Source organism: Balaenoptera ricei, chromosome 9, assembly GCF_028023285.1.
Source record: "Balaenoptera ricei isolate mBalRic1 chromosome 9, mBalRic1.hap2, whole genome shotgun sequence".
NCBI classification, from domain to species: domain Eukaryota; kingdom Metazoa; phylum Chordata; class Mammalia; order Artiodactyla; family Balaenopteridae; genus Balaenoptera; species Balaenoptera ricei.
Window position 1 is genome coordinate 8583578 of NC_082647.1, and position 23186 is coordinate 8606763.

Genomic DNA, 23186 nt, shown 5'->3' on the forward strand with positions numbered 1-23186 from the left:
TGGGTAGAATTAATTTGTTTATTTTCAAATTGGTATGAAATAAAATAACCTTGTCTTTGTTCTGTGTCTTTTGTAAAGTTGATTAAGGACAACTGAATTAATAGTTACTTTGCAAGGATAGATATGACCATGAAGAATGGCAGAAGCATTACTATAAAATTGATTCCGTTTAAAAATTTTGTAGTAATAAAAAGAAGTGATGGGACTTTCCTGGTGGCGCAGTGGTTAAGAATCTGCCTGTCAATGCAGGGGACACGGGTTTGAACGCTGGTCCGGGAAGACCCCACGCACCACAGAGCAACTAAGCCCGTGAGCCACAACTACTGAGCCTGCGTGCCACAACTACTGAAGCCCACGTGCCTAGAGCCTGTGCTCTGCAACAAGAGAAGCCACCTCAATGAGAAGCACGCACACCGCAACCAAGAGTAGCCGCTGCTCTCTGCAACTAGAGAAAGCCCACGTGCAGCAATGAAGATCCAACGCAGCCAAAGAAATGAATAAATAAATAAATTTTTAAAAAAGTGATAACATTGTAAGTCATATATTACTATCCTTGTAAAAGTTGTGAGAAACCATTAATGAGTAAATCTACATTTGTTAGCTAATGGTGTGGTACAACCAAAGATTTATCAAAATAAAAATGAGGTCCATATACATGTAAAATCAACTCTTCATCATAAGTATCATTAGCAACTACAGAGCCCCAAATGAACTCTTGAGGGTAAGGCTCTTAAAACAAAGAATAACATTTTAAGTACATAGCTATTACAAACCCATTTGATATCCATTTTAATTGCCATGACTATAATGAATATACTTTGTATTCAAACAGATGTCACAAGTACTACTACAGAAGTTCCAATATAATTCAACCTTAGTTAAGAATGAGTAAATGGATATTTAAAATGGAACGTTACCAGGAAGGAGGGAAAAAACCAATTACAGAAAACATCAGCTCCTTAAAATAGCAAATTAAAGATTTGTATTAAATTGTATTCTTTCATACTTGGACATATACAGAATACAGTAATACAGGAAAACTTGCTATATCAACCACTCCTTTTCCTTGCCTCAGCTGTCTACGGATTAATTAACCCTGAAAATAGAAATTGGGATATGAAAAATGACTAAGAAGAGTAGGCTGAAATTCACTTTACAATAGTTAGTCTATGAAAAGGATTTTTAAAACACCACTACGCCAATTTATTTTAGCTGGAGGAACAGGTAGTTATGTATGCCATTTTATTTCAGTTGGTCAGACAAGTTCTAATATTCCCTTTAATCTTCTCCCACACAGAGGACTGACGCCTTAAAATCCAAGATGAGAGACCTCATGCCATAAATTAAAGATGGTATTTTTCAGTGTATGGTTCACAGAATGACGCATGGATGTTTGTTAAAAGCAAACATTCCTGTGCCCCAACCAAGTTCTCCCGAGTCAGAATCACGGGAATCAGCATTGTGACGAGCAACCTGAAAATTCTGATGTACACACTTGTTTAAAAACAACTGACTGAAGGTTGAATGAGGAAATATTTAAAACAATATATTTGTCATTTCATTCCAGTCAGCAAACATTTATTAAGTCCGATCCTACGTGAGTAAAAATTTGATGCATGGAGGGTGTCCCCAAAGGCAAGAAGCATACGATAACATGATTTTCAATGCACAGTTTAGTAAGTACAAGAATAACCTTCAAATGTCTGCAAACACAAGGAAAATAGTGTGCTTACTGTACAGATTAACAATTCACTCTTGATTTCAGTTTAGTAGTTCTTCCTCTGAAAAGGTGTCTGGAGGTTGAAGAGAAGTGTGTTTAGCTTATTATGAGAAAACGTAATGCAGGTATTTTTAAAAACAAATTTATCCTGTTTCCTGATGGTTTTGGACATCCTGTGTTTCCAAAAGGAGGGTAATAAGTGTGTGAGGCTTCTTGGTGGCTGGGGGAAGGCACAGAGTGTACCAATGAGGGAAGGGAAGGAATGAACTACAAGACCAGAACCGCTAACAGCAAACTGTTTCTCTTACCTCTAGCCTAATTCTCCTGGTGCCTGGATCTGTAAGATAAACTTATTTGGAGGTTGCATTGTGTTTTTTAACCACGAGAGCAAAAATTCAAACAGTAAAAGTTGACTTTGGAGTTTAACAGAAGAATGGAAGAAAATAAAGAAAACAAAGGTGATATTACCAAGTTATTTTTCTGGCCAGCAGTTTTCCCTCACACCATCCCCTCCAGGACTGGAATCTTTGGAAGGAACTTCTGCAAGGAGCGCTCACTCACGAAACTGAGGGCAGACAAGCTGATGGGATTCATTAGCTGTGCCTAGTGCTCCGGATTTTCTAGAATCGTTGGTTGACTTTTCTTAACACTGCAAACAGGATCCAGTAAAAATAAAATAAAAGGCTGAAATAAGTGAAGGTGGATAGAATAACAGTTGTAGGGACCTTCAGGGATTTCCACTGCCCACAGCTATGGTTCTCACAGCGGTCTCTAGACCAGCGATACCATCATCACCCGGGAACGCACTGCACTAGCACACGCAGGCTGCCATAGCAAAATACCATCGGCTGAGTGGCTTAAACAGCAGACATTTATTTTCTTACAGTTCCGGAGGCTGTAAGTCCAAGATCAAGGTACTGGCCAGTTTGGTTTCTGGTGAGAGTGCTCTTCCTGACTCTTCCTCTTTTTATAAACCACCAATTCAGTCAGATTAGGAATCCAACCTTATAACCTCATTTAATCTTAATTATCTCCTAAAAGCCCTATCTCAAATACGGTCACATTAGGGATTAGGACTAGGGATTAGGACTTCAACGTGTGAATTTTGGGGGACACAATTCAGTCCAAAACACTCGTTACAAATGAAAATTCTGGAGCCCCACCTCAGACCTATTGAATCAGACATTCAGGGAACGAAGCCCAGCAGTTTGTGTCTCATTAATCCCTCCGGGTTATTCGCATGCACACTAAAGCCTGAGAAGCATGGGCCTCCAGGGAAAATTCTCAGCATCGCATTTAATTTCCTCCACAGTTTCTCCCATTTTTACTTTCCAACCTTATTTCTTACTGCTCTTTGACACGAACTCTGCTGCTGCTAAACTACTTCTCACCGTGGCCTGAAAGATTATTCGTATTCTGTCTTCCAGACTCTTGTTTACTCTCACCAACCTTGAATTGTCTTTCGACCTCTTTAATGAAGCATCACTTCAACATCCCAGCCACAGTCATGTCTTCCTTCTCCAAATAGCAGAAGCACTAATTGTCTGAACCAATCGTTTTCATATTTTACAGATTTTACTTTCTTAGAGTTCATAGGTTACACATGTCTATAATTTTAGCACAAGGCTTTGCACATAAAAGCACTTAAATCTTCAAAACATTATATACTGTTTTGCTTATAACTCTTCTCTGTGACTCCCTACAACACTGGCTCCAATACAACACTAATTTGGGGCATCAACCAGTCCCTTGGTCTCTGACATAATGCCACTTCCAAAGTTGTTTAATAATAAAAAATCATCAATATACTATTTGCTCTTTATTAAGTCCTTAAGTGCATCAAGACTTACAACAGGAACTTAGTATATTCCCTGATTAAATTCTCACAGTCACCCTGAAATAGGCATTATGATCCCTCTTTGACTGAAAGACACTAGAAACTGAGGCAGAGAAGTTCAATGAACTCCCCCAAAGTCACATACCCGAGAAGCAGCAAGGCTGAAAAGTGTGAACCTATGTTTCTCTGACTCAAAGCACATGCTTTATTTCTATGTTATACTATAGATGAAGAGATTTAGTTTGCTGTCAACATAATGAATTTACTGCCAAGAATCCCAGAGTGTATGGCTCTTGTGGTAAAGATACCCTTCGTAAACTCTATCTTCTTTACCCCCAACACACACACACACAAGTCCTGAAGCACTGCTAAAAGTAAGCCATCATGAAAAAAAAAGGGCAGACATCTTGAGACCAACAGATACTGTTAAATGACTACAGACAACAAACAGCTCTAAATTCTATGCTATTCTATATGCTATTTACCTGCAGACAGCCTTCGGAATTCTTTCATCTCTATGTTAGAGACAACTGAAGAACTCAAAGGGAATTACTTGAAAGTTCACAAGGAGCTTTGATAAACTTGTGCCCAAAGCAAATACTGATAATTATGCACTAGAAGCACTCACACACACACATATGTGCATTTAAAATTTTTAAATCGCTAAGTTAGAAACAATGGAATTTTTTTGAAAAAATGGTATTTCTTAGCTTCCTTCTCCAGAAAGAAAAAACAAGTGGTTATATTTTACTTTCACAGCTGCCCGTGCTTTGAAGACTGGACTGTTAAGATAATACGCCACACCTGTTGGACTGTTCAGGTAATTCCAATCACCAGCTGAGACAGTAATTAAAAGTAACATCCCATTCTCAGCCTACCTGGGGTGTTCAACAACCTGGACATCTTGCAGAAATAGGAGACGTACTGCTCACAGTACTCGGCGCTGTGGGTGATGGCGCTGATCTGGTCCATGGAGGCGCTGTAAATGAGCTGTGTCACCGAGTATTTTTCTGGGTTGTAGCCCACCACTGTCGTCTGCATCTGCAAATCATGAGACACTATGGTCCATACTTTGTCCTCTGTGGGGAGAAAAATGGCACGACAATGGGTCATTAGTATGCAAATGCATCTTCAAATGTCAGAAAATAAGTGAGCTACACTTTCACTGGTGTTTCCCCTGAACTGCTGTAGAACAGAGCTAAGTATAGTAATCCTTAAAGTAACCCCTACCCTTTCTCACACTTAAGTTCTGCTTATACAGACAGAGTAGAAAAGTAATATTTTTTATTAAAAACAAACACAAGATACCTCCTGCAAATGAAACCAAATAGCCTGAGAATCTGGTTGATGCTCTAATATCTGCAGCATTGAATGTGAGGCCCATGGTGTTCCAAAGCCTTCCCGACTCTGTAATCCCTCACTCCTTCCGTAGAACGGTATTTGCTCCTTCCTAAATGAACTACGTGCTCTCAAGCCTCTGGATCTTTGTACATGCCATTTGCTCTAATCAGAATATGCATCCTCATCTTGTCAACAAATATTCTTTTCACCCTGACCTTTCAGTTATAATTAGACACTGCATGCTCTGTTATTGAAATGCTCTACACATGTGGGATAATGCAAATAAGTAATTACCTTGGTGTTTTGGACCCTGAAAATTTCAATATGTGAAAAGGAGAAGCATATATAAGATTGATGAGATTAAATTATAATCCTATATAGTTCTGCATTTGAATTAGAAGCATCACTATGAACCCAGGATGATGTTATCTTTTTAAAAATGTAGATATATGTCTTAGTTCTGTCCACTGAAAAAGTCCCCAAACAAGGACCAACCTCTGGCACCAGACGGTCATTACTCAATACCATTTTCCATTAAGAGAAAACTATGCTCCTGGAGAAATGGCTGATTCAGGGCTGGAAATGGATAAGAGGAGCCTGGAACATACTGTCACTTCAGAAACAAACTACTGGAGACAGAGTGGTTCAAAAACCCCAGGGCCAAAGGAGGATGATTTTAATTAACATCAATAAGAATTTCCTGCAATGAATTAAAATACAGCGAGTATATTTAACTCCATGAGTTTGTACAAAAAAAGAAATGTCTAATTTTGGAAGATGCTAGATAACTAACTCATTACTTTGAATATTGGTAAATAGAGGCAAAGAATCCAGCATTTAGTCTACCTTAGCTATATGAAGTGTAATGTAACTAAATACTTTCTTTATGGAAATATTTCAGCTCATAAATGAAGGCTAAATGATAAATTTTTTAACTTCTAACAAGTTAGTAGGATCTAAGTAGGATTATTCATGGTCGCTAATATAACAGGTAAAACCAGAGGAGATGTGCCTCCTGGGGATCAGGAGGGGAGGGCAAGTACACAGCACTGCATGTGGAGGGGTACGGACAAAACTCAGAGATGAATTTCACCAAGCTTATAGACCTACCTGCCAACTTCTAGAAAATATAGGGGAAAGGGGAACATGTTAAATGTCACCAAAGGGAAACAGCAAAATCCATGTTGTGGAAAACTGTATACATCATACAATCTAGTTTTTCAACAGGTGAGTGATAAATTACAAAGAAAGAGAGACACACACACAGGAGAGAGAGAGACAGAGAGCTTTAGATTAAGAGAGATGAGAGATGTCCTGAACTTGCCCCTCCTGAGGCCTTCCTATTTCAGGAAATGGCAACTCCATCCATCCAGTTCTAGGACAAAAGCCTTGGAGTCGCCCTCAACTCTTCCCTTTCTTCCACCTCCTCCTGCAGCCTGTCAGGGACCCCCACCTGCTCTACCTTCAATAATTATTCCAAATCTGGGCATTCCTCACCCCACCCCCCACCACTGCTCTGGTCGAAGCCCCAGGGCCGCTCGCCTGCATCCCACAGTAACCTCTAACCAGTTCCCTCTTTCCACCCTTGCACCCTCACGCCTATCTTCAACACATCAGCCAGGCTGAGGTTTTCGAGCACAAGTCAGATTTTGACACAGCTCAGGGTCCTCACATGGCACCCAGTCTCGTTCACAAAGTCTAGTTCTTAGAACAGTGAAAGGCCCTCCGAGATCCGGCTCTTCCTTGCCGCCCTACTAATCTCCCCCTTGTTCCTTTGGCTCTGCCTCCTTGGAGACTCGCACTTGCTCTTTCCTGCATCTAGAGCCGTCTTTCCTCAAGCCCACTCCTTCTCCAGATCTGAGCTCCAGTGACAACCTTTCCTGCCCGAGTCCCACCCCACCACAGATGCTCTCCATCTACCTGCCCAGCTTTGCTTTTCTCCATAACGTTTATCTCTATCTTAGGGCACATTTAAATTATTTTTAAATGTCTGTCTCCCACCATTAGAAGGGAAGAAAGCAGGGATTGTTTCAGTGCTATATGCAACGTGTTTAGGATGGTAATTGACACATAGCAGGTCTTGAAAAATATTAGTTGAATAGAAGAATGAATTAATAAAAATAAACAGAATAAAAATACTTAATCTAGGAACTTTTAAAAATCACTTTGGTTCAAGTTCTGCCGAGACCATCCTTAGAGACTGTGGACAGGCCACTTCACTCCTCTGAGCCAGAATTTCCCTTCATCTGTTACAACATGCCTCTCTATCAGAAGACTTTCCAGCTTGCTGTTCTTAAATTGATTAAAAGAAGTTCAGTTATGGTGTCCCCTGTAGTCATTTTCTATAGATAATTGTTTTTCCAGTTTTATCTTTGGCCTGATCAGAACTGCCTTCCTTTAGCTCCTCTGATACAACAAGAAAAGCTACAATATATTTTGGTAATTCTGTCACTTTCTGACATGACTCTGAAAACAAACTGATTGTCATTTATAACCAGACCTGCAGATTTACCTTCACCTAATTAAAAATTCATTAATTGAATTAGGTTACTTCTATCACTTTTCTGTTACAGTAAGTCTATGGCATAGAATTCTCAAATGTTTGACACCACTTACTTTTCCCTCCCTCCCTCCCCTTCCTTGTTTCTTTCTCTTTCTTTTTCTCTCTCTTTTTTTTTTAAACAAATTTTTTTTAAAACAAATTTTTTAAAACAAATACCAAGAGCCTTGTCCTGTAGCACTGTTCCAGACCTCTTTCTTTAACTTTGGATGGAACAGCATTCTAATCTGACCCTCCTTTAAATATCATAAACGCTTTTATATATACAAAATACATTCATAAAGGCAAACATTAATTAAACAAGTAAAACAAAATGATCACCCATTATGGTCTCTGTCAATGATTTTAAAAAGACTAACCAATTTGTTAATGTTGATGAATCTCTAACATTTTGGTCCTGGTGACTTCTTGACCCTAAACTCTAGTTCCAGCCATCTCAGCACACACATTTCATCATCAAAACCCTGTACATTATATCTTTATATTTGTTTTATAGTCCACTCATTCATTCAACAAGTATTATCATGTACCTACTATACAACCAGTACAGATCTAGGCACCATGGAAACCACAGCAAAAAAAAAAAGCATTCATAAATTTTTGCAGCTTACATTCTTACATTCTAGTGGAGAACAGAAAACAGATAATAAGCAAAATTAAAAGAATACATATATATATATAGTTAGCCAGTGATAATGGCGAGGAGAAAAACTAAATCAGGGAAGGGAAGAATAGGCTGTGTGTATGGGGACTGCATTTTTAAACACAGAGGAAACCATAAAAGCCTTGAGAAAGTGACATTTGAATAAATAAGGTAGCTATCCAGCAAGCCATGTAGATGTCTGGGGAAAAGTATTCCAGACAGAGGGAATGAAAATGCAAATGTTCTAATTCTGGAATATTCCGGATGTCCTTCAGGTATACAAGAAAGCCAGTGAGTGACGAAAGGGGAGAGGAGCAGAAGTTGAAGGCAGAAATGTAATGCGAATGAGTGGATTGCGACCTTACAGTGAGATGGAAAGCCATTGGCTTTGGAAGGTTTGGAGCAAGTGAAAGTAGTTTGCTTTAACTTAATCTTTGACATACTATTCTTTGCTGCAATAAAGTTATACTTCAGAGGGGTTTGAAAAATTATATATATATATATATATATATCTTTATAAAGATTTAAAACTTTTTACAGTGTCATGGCATTATAAAAGGTAACATATAAGCTCTATTTTGATAGCATAAAACAATTACTGTTGATACATCTTGCAAATTATTTTTTAATGCTTGTATATTACACATTACAATGGCTCCTTTGGAGCTATTAAATCTTAAATGACAAATGGATATTAACAATTTTGCAGATATCCAGCATCTAGAAGAAAGTTATATTGTATAGATTTTTCTTCACTAGTATCATAAGTGGAAAAATTAAAAATCTTATTCCCATATTCACAGTGTGTTTATATAGCATGTATTGTAAGATATGTGTGTAATGCAAATAAAAACTAATGTGTATGGAAACTTCTAATTTCTGCCACTGTCCGTTTTCATGAAGAAGCAATTGATAAGCTAGTGTATTCCAAATATTCTTTTTGTATTAGTGTGTTATGAAAATGGCCTTTGTGATTACTTAGGGCTTAGTATCTGTTGCATCATGCAATCACATATTTAAAAACTGTCACACTGTACATTGTTTTAAATATAGCTGATTTAATGATATGTTTCAAATACTGGGGCGCATCTGGAACATACTGTGGGAATACATCCCTCTCCTTGGCAATTACAGGGTCCTCAAGATTACCCAGCTTAGTTGTGTTGACATATGTACATTACAAAGGTCCCTCTGCTACCTGTATCAGTGACCCCATATCCCTATCCTAACTGTAATTCTCAGGTAATTCACTTCATGAAAACTCAATTCCTGGCACGGCTGGAGTTATGACCAGGGCCCGATAAAGCCAGGAAATGACCAGTGAAAAAAGCAAAGAATTACACCTCCCAGAATATAACCAGTTTCTTCATCATGCATATGGCTGTTCTTTGACTCTTTTCCATGTTATCCATATATAATCTGAAGTTCACAGTACAGAGCAGGTCTTTATACAGCACATTTTAATTAAAGTCCAATCTGAGCTAAATCCAGTGGAAAAAAATTTTGTGTCCCATACATCCGAATATGCATCTAAGTGTTTCTGATTTTCAAGCAGCATCATGGTTCTGGTTATTGACCAATTTGTCAATCTGGGAGCTTTTTACACCTTTATTCATATTAACTCTGACATGATCTTTAAAATTAAGGGGATATTACATTATAAATTACCTAAATTTAAAATGGTGAATAAAGCTTGTTAGGCGGGCATCAGCAGCATCCACTTGTAGTCCAAATCCCTGAGCAGCCCTATTACCTGTTACAGCAATTCTACAGGAATGACTTGGGTCTCTCACTCTGAGAGTGACACAACTGGAGCTCAACTGTAACACATGCCTCACCTAAGATTTTCCATATTGCATGTAAAACGTGGCCTGCATAAAACTAGTGAATTCAATTTTGTATATCCTTAAATTTCTTCTCTAACTCATAAACTGCATTCTGATAACTAGGTTTGTGGCTTTCTTTGAGCATAGAAGTCTTAATAGCTATTATCCTGATTCAGTAAATCAACAACTGAACCTCAACTATGAGGAAGATATGAGCAAGGATCGCCAATGAAATGCTATAGCATCAATAAGAATGGCTTACATGTTTGTAGCCTTACAGGATAACACAGCCAAGGGAAGAAGCCTACCATTTAAAAGAAACCATGTTGTCATGTGAAAAAGTTTGAGTTCTACATAGTATCAAGATAATGTCATTTTAGAGAGCATCCATTTTGACTCTCTTCGATTAGAGATTAAGGAACCAAGTGTAATAGAGTTACCACATGATCCTGCAATCCCACTCCCGGGCATATATCCGGAAAAGACAAAAACTCTAGTTCAAAAAGATACATGCACCCCAATGTTCACAGCAGCACCACTTACAATAGCCAAGACATGGAAACAACCTAAGTGTGCATCAATGAATGGCTAAAGAAGATTTTATATATATATTATAAAATAATATATATATAAAATGGAATATTAGCTATAAAAAGAATTAAATATTGTCATTTGCAGCAACATGGATGGACCTAGAGATTATCATACTAAGTGAAGTGAGTCAGAGAAAGACAAGTATCACATGATATCACTTATATGTGGAATCTAAAAAAAATACAAATGAACTAATTTACAAACAGAAACAGTCTCACAGACACAGAAAACGAACTTTCCCAAAGGGGAAAAGGGTGGGGGAAGGGATAAATTAGGAGTATGGGATTAACGGATGCACTACTATATATAAAATAAACAACAAGGATTTACTGTATAGCACAGGGAACTATATTCAATATCTTATAATAACCAATAATGGAAGAGAATCTGTAAAAGAATATACATATATGAATCACTTTGCTGTACACCTGAAACCAACACAATATTGTAAATCAACTATACTTCAATTAAAAAAAAAAGTGTCAGAAGTGATAAGTGGCTTGACCAAATGAATACGAAAAGTTAGTGGCAAAATAATGGAAACTTTGTCCCCTAATTCTGAATTTAGTGCTCTTTTCACTACACATGTCTTTGACCCAGTGGTGATATGCTTGGTGACATGTCAAAATATTTATTGTCTTCCCCACAGCACCCCACTAATTTTCAGGGGGCAGGGGAATATAGACACTATTTTAGACTTTTTAAATATTATTTTAAATTACAATATACAAGTTATTACATCAAGAAAAATGTCATAAAACAGTAATATAATTCAATCATGAATACATTCATAAACCATTACTGAGTTTTTGATCTGTTTCAGCACGATGCTAGGTTCTGGAAGTACAAGGATGAAAAAGACTTGAGTTCCTGTCCTCAACAAGCCTGCAGTCCAATGGAGGGGAGAAAACATTAAGCTTGAAATTGCAAAGTGCGAACAGGTGCTAAAACAGATATATGCACAGGGTCTTGTGAGTTCACATGGAAAGTCTGTATAACCCAGCTTTAGACAGCCATGAAGTGACCAAGAGGACATGGCATTTTCAGTGAATGATGAAGGTTAAATAGGGATGAGCCATATGAAGATGGTGATAAAAGCAGTTTCATTCTTCTTATAGCTCAGACCAAATACCTTGGAGACAAAACGTTCAGTAAGTGGGATCTGGATCAACTGGAAATTGAAGTGTCTGGAATGGTGAAATTTATAAGATTGCAGTCATAACAATTGCATATGGGTTAAAAGTTCTAGTAGATCGTCACGGTGTAGGTGTTGAAATGCTGTGGAGATAGAAGATTAACTTATATTTTAAAAAATATTTCTCCAAAGGCATATAGGACAAGCCCACAGCTAACATCATACTCAACAGGGAAGAGCTGAAACCTTTTCCTTTAAAATCTGGAACAAGTCAAGGGGAATATGATTAGGGATATACCTAGGCTTTAATTTTATATTTGATGTTATATTTCTTAATCTGGGTGTTGGATACAAACTAGAAATACTTCATATTGAAACAAACAATTAACAGGTACCTTATTTCAGGTAAACTTTGTATGAATTCAAGATTTGCAAAAGTAATAATCTAGGAAATACTGGTCATTTTACATGAGCTATGTGTGCTTTACTGCATAAGTCACAGAACAATTTCTTATATAGTTGCTTATCCAAAGTATTAAATAATTCTACAAACTATGTTAGGTTATAATGATGGTAGGCTATGATGGTTTTTTGTTTTTGTTTCATTTTTTAGTCATTTGTCAGAGGATCTATTGGAAAATTTCATCAGTCTTCCAGGTAGATAAGTTTAAAGACCATTAATTTTATAGACCACTATCTTGTTTAGAAGGTTTTCTCAATAGTTACGATCTGACTGACACATTTTAACTTATTAGAAATTTTTGGTGTCATATTTTTCTCCCCCCAAATATGTTTTGTGTGAGCATTACAAGCATCTCTGTAACCTAGATCCTAATATCATTGAGGTCATTTCACCGTGGTGGGCTTCGATGGTTTGAGCCACTCCATAATGCCTGTTATGTATGCAGCTCAGGTGGCATAAGCAGCTTTAATCACATGTAGAGAAATAAGGTATACAAAGCAGATGGAATCCCTGCAGGAAGCACCGAGGAAATGAACGAAAAGTACACATGATGTTCTGCAGGTGGTGGAAAATGTTGATTATTTTTATGCTCACAATTCCAGCTCACAATTCCAGCTCAAAAATGGAGTGTTGTGAGCAAGTATAAATAATGGTGGATCATTCATACCCACCTGAAGAACAATTTGGAGCTTATGTGTATCATTTTTCGAGGAAGGCATTAGCTATTTTCTGGGAAGAAGAATATTTGTTAATGTTTTTGTTCCACTGTAGAGATGTTAACAGTCTTTTACAATACAGCTAGAGTTATTGACTGCATTTATATGAATACTTAGACAAGCTAATCTTCCCTTTCCTTTTTCTCTCACACTGGGTAGAGATGTAGTTGGTGTGTATTTAATAGTCACCAGTTCACCTCTGTGGCAATAAGAAGATTTCTATCCTGTGTGGCAAGGAACTGTTACTCTTCAATTCATGTTGCTTATAATGGTAATTAGATTTTGATCTGAGTTCAAACTTGGACACTAGGTAAATGTCATCTTGGATCAATGACTGACCATTTCTGTGGACCTTTCAAGATAACACTTACTTCCTATTATTTAAAAATACCTTAAAACATATTGCACACACTTGGTTAAAAAAAATCACTTCAAGTATTTACCACACTGACCTACCTGTAGTTCAAATATGCCAGGCACTTATGCTTTAAGGCTTCTGCTTGGCTGTTTCCTCTGCCAAGAGGAATTTTTCCAGGTGGTCTCAAGGCTAACTCCCTCACCTCCATTAGTCTTGATTCAAATGGCATGTTCTCACTGAGGTCTGCGAAGTCTATCTTGTTTAAACTTACAGCCCACTCTGTAAACTTACAGCCTTCCCTTCTCTACACCCACAGCACATATGTATGGCCTTTGAACATAGTATACAATTTACTTGTTTGTTATTTTTATCGTCTGCCTCCCTACCCCACCTTCCTCATAGACTATAAACTTCAAGATATCAGTGAATTTTTAAAATAAATTTTGTTGACTCATGAATCTTAAAGTCTTACAATAGTACCTAGCAGTCTGCAGAAGTTCATAAATATTGTGCTAATAATATACCTTAACCCTTTCTTCACTTAGTTTCCAACAAATCTCTATCACAATCATCATCAGTGATTTGATGGTATTTGGTAGTATATATCTATTTGATATATACTAACAAATATAAAATAGATAGCTAGTGGGAAGCAGCTGCATAGCACAGGGAGATCAGCTCAGTGCTTTGTGACCACCTAGAGGGGTGGGATAGGGAGGCTGGGAGGGAGACGCAAGAGGGAGGAGATATGGGGATATATGTATATGTATAGCTGATTCACTTTGTTATACAGCAGAAACTAACACACCATTGTAAAGCAATTATACTCCAATAAAGATGTTCAAAAAAAAAAAAAAAAAACGAAATACAGTTCATGGGCTTATAGATCTCATGAGATAGTTCTACAATTTATTAAGCTTCATAAAAAATAAATAAACATTTAGAGTGTCTTTACAGGTGGAACAAAGTGATATTTGAAATTATAAACTCCTGGTACTGTACTTGCAGTATTTACAAGATTTTTTAAATCTTGTAAACTGCAAGGATTTTTTTAAAGAGCAACATGATAATACATCCAAGATGCAATAAGCTTCTTAAAACCATCATCATTTTCTTTCTGGGTTGAACAGTAAGATCATAATCATTCTGCGCTAAGTGTGTGCACATCTCCTTACATAGCAAGAGGTCCTGAACATAGGAGCTTTCATTCATCAACAACTTGCTTTATTCCAAGCACTGTTCTAGGTCCTGAGCACATGAAGGCAAATAACATGTGTGGCAGGCATGCCACCAAAGAGCTAGTGGGAAGAAGGTACACAAAATAAGTAATTACTGTACAACCTGAAAAAATAACTTACTTTTCAAGCAACTGCCAGAATCATCCAAGTAATGAGATTTAGCATATAAATCATAAACCCACTTATAACCTACATCACATCCTTTAACATACATAACACATTCTTTAAAATTCTCTGCTATTGTATTTATATATTTTTTTTATTGTTGGGAGATTTTATTTTCTGTAAGCACTTAGTTTAAACCTAAGCTGTATCAGGCTAACCTGAGAAATTATATTCTTCTTTAAGTTTCTATCCAAAAAGCTTTGATGTAGCAGAAAACACACAATTGAAAATGACAGTTTGATTCGCTATTAACAGGATAGAATCTCATAAGATGGCCCTTCCTTTCATGTTGACCCTAGTTCACATTACGGACTGCCCCTAAAACTTGAAAAGATCAAATACATCCCAGCAATTTACATTTTGGGGGCACTAAGGGCTGTGGTTTAGGCGATTTCCCATCAGAAAGTCTGTGGTAACAGAAACAGACTCACAGACATAGAAAATAAATTTATGGTTACAAAAGGGGAAGTGGGGGGGGGATAAATTAGGAGTCTGGGATTAGCAGATACAAACTACTATATATAAAATAGATAAACAACAAGGTCCTATTGTATAGCACAGGGAACTATATTGAATATCCTGTAATAAACCATAATGGAAAAGAATATGAAAAAGAATATGTATGTACATGTATACATGCACATATATATAATATATATAAAATTGAATCACTTTGCTGTACACCAGAAACTAACACAATATTGTAAATCAACTATATTTCAATAAAAAAAGAAAGTTTATGGCCCTTTTCCCTCCTTTCAACCCAAGCACCAGGCTTAAACATAATTTTTTTTGATAATACAGATAATATTTATCACCTTGGAAGAAAATTCCCAAATAATCAACTCCTCTGAGTATTTAATTTTCCCCATTAAATCAGTTTCTATTCACTGAAGCAGCCCCCATTGTGAGGAACATTAGCATGACAGTCTGACAGATTAAGTTCCTTGGTGAGGATAATTAGCTAGAAATAAATTTTTAGGGAAAGAAAATCCTTAAGATAGCAGAATTAACATATCCAAAGGACCTAAAACTGGTGTTCTCACTTTAATTTTAACAGAAGTACAAATGTATTAGGTGATTTCACTTTTTAAAAAAAAAATGATTCTCTGAGAAACTAAAATATTAAAGCTCCTCTAAACCCAGCAAATTCTTCCCCCCTGCCAAGAACACTCCCACCTGTCCTGGCTCTGAGTCCATCAAGTCTCAGCTTTTAAGTACTTTGCTAGAAAATATCGCCCACTTCCCAAGCCCCAATATCAGACCAAGTTCAGATTAGATATCCATTCATCTCCATCTGCCTCCCTAACAATCCATGTTTACCACTGGGTTTGCATTTCTCATATCGTATTTGGAACATATTTGTTGTAACCATAACTCTGCTGTCCCTGAGGCAGAGTTGGATATCACTGTCATTGATGAATCCTTAGTGCCTAACCGAGTACCTGGTGTAGGTACTCAAGTGCTCAATAAATACTTGCTGAACTAATGAAGTGGCACGGAGTTCAACACTGGGCTCAAGAAGCAGACGCAGCTGAAGGACGTGGGGTGGGGCTCAGACTGAGGAGCCATTCTGCAAAGGGTCTGAGAAGGAGCTGAATAAGATGCAAAGGATGATAGGAAGCCCGCAGCAAGGCAGTACAGTCAGGCTTCTGTTTTTAAAAGATCCCTCTGGCTGTTATTTGGAGAGGAGATTGGAGGGGATAAGCGTGGAAGCAGACAGGTAATGTGAACCCCTGAATAGAGATGATGGCACTGGAATCAGGGTGGTGGCAGTGGAGGTGAGGCGGATGAGTTTGAAATACATTTGATAGAAACAAAGAAATAGAAATTAGTGATTGGATACGGCAGGTAGCAGGCAAGGTGGTGGGGGGAGGGAGAGTGAAAAAGTGTGTAGAATGACTGTCAGCTTTCTAGCTTAAATGGATGGGTAACTGGAAGAACACATTTTGCTGGTGGAAAGATCAAAAATTCTGTTTTTAACAAACTAGTAGCATATAATTGCATTTAGTGTCATGGAAATGAATGAGATAACTGAGGGGAGATGTTTAGAAAGAGAGCAAAGAGGAGAAAGGCCAGGACAAGGCCTGGGGAGCTCCAACTTTTAGAGGTCATTGAGAGAGAGAGTCTTCAAAGGAGATTGAGGTCAATGAAATCTTGTAAGAGTCTAACAGTCAGACAAGGCACATCCTCAGTATCTCTCCTCTCTACTCCATCCTCAGCAACTACAACTTCTGAGGAGGGTCTCAGGGCAGGTAATAAAGCAAAAAGGTAAAAGCACCACGAATGGTTCAGCTAAAGTACTGTGTGCTCAAATGATCAAGTGCTGGCTGTAACTGGAAAAGCACTCTGAGAAATGAGATAAGGCTGTAAGTTATTCTGGGAAACAAGATGAAGAATACTCTTCAGTAGATCAATTGCTTCCATCGAATATGTTATTTCAAATGAGATGATGTACATCAGTAGGGAATATTTCAAAACACCTCACGTTTTTAAATGTCCCCATAAAGATCCCGAAACTTTTTCAATTCATAAGTACGAGTTACCTATCGGATAGAGAAACATTTATATCCAGACCTGCATAACATTTCCAAAATGATGCTTCTTTGGAGATTGGAAAATAAGGCGTACAATACAATTGCATGCATAAATTGGTGAATCATTTGAATGCTGAGGTTAAGAGATGGTAAATACAGATCATGGTTACTAAATCTAGATAGGAGTCACAAAGCGAAGACGGGAATACATAAAAAGTTTACTGACTATAGCTGTTATAGGACAGCAGCTGACATTAAGAATAGAGAAAATTTATGGGAATATTCATAATCTCTTTAAGAGACTTATTTTGAACTTGTCTCCGATCCTACCTGTGTGCCTCTCTTAGATCCCTGAAAACAATCTGGGTATTTGTACACTCGACCTGCACTCAGGACTTTGACACCAGGCAGAGGGTGGTGTGTGGTGAGGGTGGGAGGGTGCAGGGAGCTCATGGGTCTCGCTTTTCTCTCCTCTCCCTGTCTTCTATCTCTCACTCTCTTTTTTACCTCAAACTCACTTCTTCTGTTTCTCTTTCCTTTCCACTCTGTTTTCTTTTCTCCTCTCCTCTCTCTTTTTTACACACAGAAAGGCTTTTCTTTTTATTGTGTGGCAAGAACTTTGTTTTTAAGCACATTCCTTCTTACTCCATAAATTACTTTAGTTAATTTCTGCTTTTGACTCTGATAAAATCTAACTTTATGCATTCAAGAAAAATGTTTTCTTCCTTTAAAATGCTATCTTGCTAAGAGTTTCTGAAAACGTAATTTGAAACTCAAAACTGAGTAACAACTCTCAGTTCTAGTGAATATTTACCCTCCCTTCACTGGAGCAACTGGACTTGGTCTGAAGCGTCACCAGATGACTTGGAAGGGATAGAGAAGGGATGGAGAAGGGAAGAACCTAGAAAGAAAACATATCAGATAGTACTTCCAAGCATGTTCTATGTTCCAGTGGCATAACTTACGTATCATTATATAGATTGTATGTTTATTTATAACTAGGTATTCAAGGCCCTCACCAAAGGCTACCTTTTTGCTCTATAAAATCTTGCTCACTGGGGTGTATGGTGAGAGGTAAGATTTGACAGCCAGAGGGCTGGGAAACTCTCCTGCCACCAGGCAAGCCATTGTCAGCTCTAGGAGCCAAAGATCAGAACCCAGCCACCAGGAGGTGGCAAATCCTCTTGACTTGTGACTGTAGGAGCTGGAGGAGTGATGTGGGTGATGGTAATAAAACACCACTTTAACACGTCTCAATTAATCCCTCTGCATCTGTCTCCTCACGGTACAATGGGGATTATCACAGTACCTGCCTACCTGATGAAGTCGTTTTGAAGAATAAATGGGAAAATACACAAAAAGGACAAAAAAGAAGAGAGCCTGTCTCAAATCAGCACTCCCTGTGTCAACTATTGTTGGTGTTTTGGGCCCTTCTCTTCCTTTGTCAACCTTTAAAATTCCCAAGAAACAGGAATATTAAAGCTGGACACAAACCAAATAGTCTGAGGTAAAAGCGTTAAAGGGACCATCTTCACAAACTCTTAAATTTGGATCTTTCAGAATGCCTTATCTCAAATAGTGGGATTGCACGTGGAATAAATGAGGACAATAATAAAAATAGCTAACACCAGTATTATTTATGAACCTGTATAGTCTTCTCACCAGTTTCTCATTTAATCCTAACACAATTTTACATGATAAGTCCTTTAAAATTAATACTTTATAATTGAGGAAGAGGAGGTTTCCACAGACTAAATAATTTACCCAAAGTTACATTGGTGTGTAGTGAAAGGTGTATGTAACCCAGGTCTTTCTGACTGCAGAGCTTGCAGACAAGTGGAATAACTGAAATTAATAACAGAGACGTCACTTATCATGAAATTCATTTCCAAGGTCTCTGGGAGAAAAGGGAATGAGTACATTTACCAAGTTCCTCAGCATCTCTGGCCTTTAATTTCCTCAACTGTAAATGAGGCTATATATATACTAGATGATCTGTAAGATTCCTTCCATCTCTGAAACTCTACAGTTCTATTATCTAGCCACAGAGATAATCAGCACATGAAAGAAAATCAGAGGGAAGGCTTCCAGAAACCATACCATTATTATTTTATTCCTTCCCTAAAATTATAATGTCTATTCCTTTTTGCATTTCTCCTAAGTGAAAGTTATTCTGCAAGGTTGCCTTAAGGGCAACATTTGTTTTGTTAGAGTTATAGAAAAATAAAACCATTTAGGTAATAATACTCTGTATGATGTAATTTTAATGGAAATAATGTTTTGCATGAGGTTCAATCTTTTTTCCAATCCTTTGCCTTGCATCCTACAGCTAAACAATATGTGAGCTGTGGGGACGACTCTCACCTTTGTAGCAGCAGGGTGTGACCATTTGGAAGAGTTTTTCTTTAACACTAGATAATTTCGGTTTAAAGTAACCCCTGATCAAAGATTACACTCTTCATGTGTCCTCAGGGCCAAGACCTGGAGAAGTTATGAAGAAGGGCTTAATGGAAATTTCACAGTGGGTTGGAGAAATTTACCCTCCAACCCTTGTTATGTGTTTCATTTTGGTTCCCATGAAAATGTGGATTTGTGGTAGAATAATTTGTTGCAGATGCACTTTTATTTTCTAAACAGTGAAATGTAAAGGAGAGAAAATTGAAGGATGTTGAGAAAAAGGTGGTAAATTTGTCAACATGAGTTGGATCATGGGACATTTTATAGAACTAAGGCCATTTGAGAAATGCACAAAAGTAGAAAAAAGTAAATAAATTCTACAGACTCATCACTTCTAAACAAAAAACGCCATTTAAAATATTGGTGTATTCCTTTTCAGTGTCTCTTGCTATATAGATTTTAATTTTTTATGTATGTACGGTCATACCATGTATGCCATTTTATAGTCATTATTTTTGCTTAGTAAAAACTAAAGGCTTGTTTTAAACTATAATTGATCACTTTCATGATGTTGGCATTAGAGTATTGAAAAAACTTGCAGAAATGTTCCTTCTAGCTAATCTTTTTTTCTTTCATTTATTCATTCATTCACTTATGTACCAAATATGTACTAAGTGCCTAAGGAGAGCAGCCACTTCACTAGGCACTAAAGATACAAGAATAAATCAAGACACGGTCCCTGCTCACAAGGTACCCACAGTCCAAGGCAGAAACAATTCTACCGTATTGTGTTAGTGATGTGGAAACAGACCATGAAGCTATGAGAGCACACAGGAGACACAGCAAACTTAGACAACATTGAGAACAGTGGTCTCCTAATGTTTTTCTAGGGTGATGATATGGACCTGTACTTTTTGGGATGTATTAATTAATTATGTAAAAAGACTCAATTAGAGCAGAGGTGGGATTTCAGGCAAAGAAAATTTGCAAAGGCCCTGAACTGCAAGTAGTTTGCTGTTGCTGCAGCTGAGGGGGTGAGAGTTTACCTGGGAAGCGGGAGGACTGGAAATGAACACAGGTGCCCTTCCTTGAGCATCTGACAAAGTAGTGGGCATTGCCCTGAAGACTACTGGGGAACCAACGAAGGATTCAAGCAGAATAAAAGATAATCAAATTTTCATTTTTGCATGACTATTCTATCTTTGGGGAGAGTTGATCATACGAGTATGAAGCAGAATAAGGAAATCAAACATAAATTTATTCTTATTTATTTCTTTTTTTTTTTTTAATTTATTTTATTTATTTTTGGCTGTGTTGGGTCTTCGTTTTCTGTGCGAGGGCTTTCTCTAGTTGCGGCAAGCGGGGGCCACTCTTCATCGCGGTGCGCGGGCCTCTCACTATCGCGGCCTCTCTTGCTGCGGAGCACAGGCTCCAGACGCGCAGGCTCAGCAATTGTAGCTCATGGGCGCAGTTGCTCCGCTGCATGTGGGATCTTCCCAGACCAGGGCTCGAACCTGTGTCCCCTGCATTGGCAGGCAGACTCTCAACCACTGCGCCACCAGGGAAGCCCCTTATTTATTTCTTAAGTAAGAAAATGGCATTAAAATGGAAAAGAAGATTAAATTAAGGTCTAAAAATAGATACTGTTATAGGCTGGATTATGTTCTCTCAAAATTCAGGTCTTGAAGCCCTAACCCTCCAGTTACCTAAGAATATGACTGTATTTGGAAACAGGGCCTTTAAAGAGGTGATTAAGTTAAAATGTGGCTGTTAATGTGGGCCCTAATCCAATGGAACTGGTGTCTTTATTTTTTTCCTTTCTTCTGATTTTTTTTTTTAATTGAAGTATAATTGACTTGCAATATGTTAGTTTCAGGTGTACAACATAGTGATTTGATACTTTTATGCATTACAAAATGATCACCATGATAAATATACTTGCCACCTGTCACCAAAGTTATTACAATATTATAGACTACGTTCTCTATGCTATATATTATATCTTTGTGACTTATTAATTTTATAACTGGAAGTTTGTACGTCTTAATATCCTTCACCTATTTCACTCATCCCCCAACACCCCTCCTATCTGGCAACCACCAATTTGTTCTCTATCTATGGATCCATTTCTTTTTTGTTATATTTGGTCATTTGTTTTGTTATTTTAGATTCCACATATAAGTGAAATCATATGGTCTTTGTCTTTTTCTGTCTGTCTTATCTCACTTAGCATATTGCCTGCTAGGTCCATCCATGTTGTAGCAAATGGCAAAATTTCACTCTTTTTATGGCTGATTAACATCCTATTGAGTATATATGTACCACATTTTCTTCATTCATTCATCTATCAATGGACACTTACATTGCTTTCATATCTTGGCTACTGTAAATAATGCTCCAAAGAACACAGGGGTGCATATATCTTTTCAAATTAGTATTACCGTTTTCTTCAGAAACATATCCAGAAGTGGAATTCCTAGATCATATGGTAGATCTATTTTTAATTTCTTCAGGAACCTCCATACTGTTTTCCATTGTGACTGTACCAAATTACATTCCCACCAACAGTGCACAAGGGTTCCCTTTTTTCCACATCCTCCTCAGTACTTGTTATTTGTTGTCTTTTTGATTATAGCCATTCTGACAGGTATGAGGTGGTATCACATTGTGGTTTTGATTTGCATTTCCCTGGTGATTAGTGATTTTGAGTAACTTTTCACACGTCTGTTGGCCATCTGTATGTTTTCATTGGAAAAACATCTATACAGGTCCTCTGCCCATTTTTTAATTGGGTGGTTTATTTTTTTCCAATGTTGAGTCGTGTGAGTTCATTGGAAATTTTGGATGTTAACCCCTTCAGATATATCATTTGCAAATACTTCTCCCATACAGTAGTCTGCTTTTTTGTTTTGTTGGTAGTTTCCTTTGCTGTGCAAAGACTTTTTAGTTTGATGTTGTTCCATTTTTTTATTTTTGCTTTTGTTCTCTTTGCCTGAGGAGACATATCCAAAAAAAAAAAATTGCTAAGACCAATGTCAAAGAGCATACTGCCTATGTTTTCTTCTAGGATTTTTATGGTTTCAGGTCTTACATTTAAGTCTTTAATCCATTCTGAGTTTATTTTTGTACATAGTGTGAGAAAGTAGTCCAGTTTGAGTCTTTTGCATGTAGCTGTCCAGTTTTCCCAATACCACTTATTGAAAGCACTGTCTTTTCCCCATTGTATACTCTTTTCTCCTTTGTTGTAGATTAACTGACCATACCAGCTTGGTTTATTTCTGGGTTCTCTATCCTGTTCCATTAATCTATGTGTCCATTTTTGGGCCAGTACCATACTGTTTAATTATTATAGTTTTAAAGGATAGTTTGAAATCAGGGAGTGTGATAACTCTAGCTTTGTTCTTCCTTCTCAACACTGTTTTGGCTACTTGGGGTCTTTTGTGTTTCCACATAAATTTTAGAATTATTTGTTCTAGTTCTGTAAAAAATGCTATTTATGTTTTGATAGAGATTGCACTGAATCTGTAGATTGCCTTGGGAATTATGATCATTTTAACAGTCTTAATTCTTCCAACCCATGAGTGTGGTACATCTTTCCATTTGTTTATGTTGTCTTCAATTTCTTTCATCAATGTCTTACAGATTTCTGAGCATAG

At 37.4% G+C, this 23186-nt stretch overlaps 1 protein-coding gene across 2 annotated transcripts in view; it reads right to left on the bottom strand.

The window, feature by feature from the left end:
* CNTNAP2 (contactin associated protein 2) overlaps positions 1–23186 on the bottom strand; it is a 2085708-nt gene that overhangs the window by 697744 nt on the left and 1364778 nt on the right. For both annotated transcript variants that reach the window (XM_059933152.1, XM_059933153.1), the window contains one exon: positions 4436–4636. In XM_059933152.1, coding sequence (XP_059789135.1) covers positions 4436–4636 — 201 coding nt within the window. The remainder of the gene's footprint in view (positions 1–4435; positions 4637–23186) is intronic.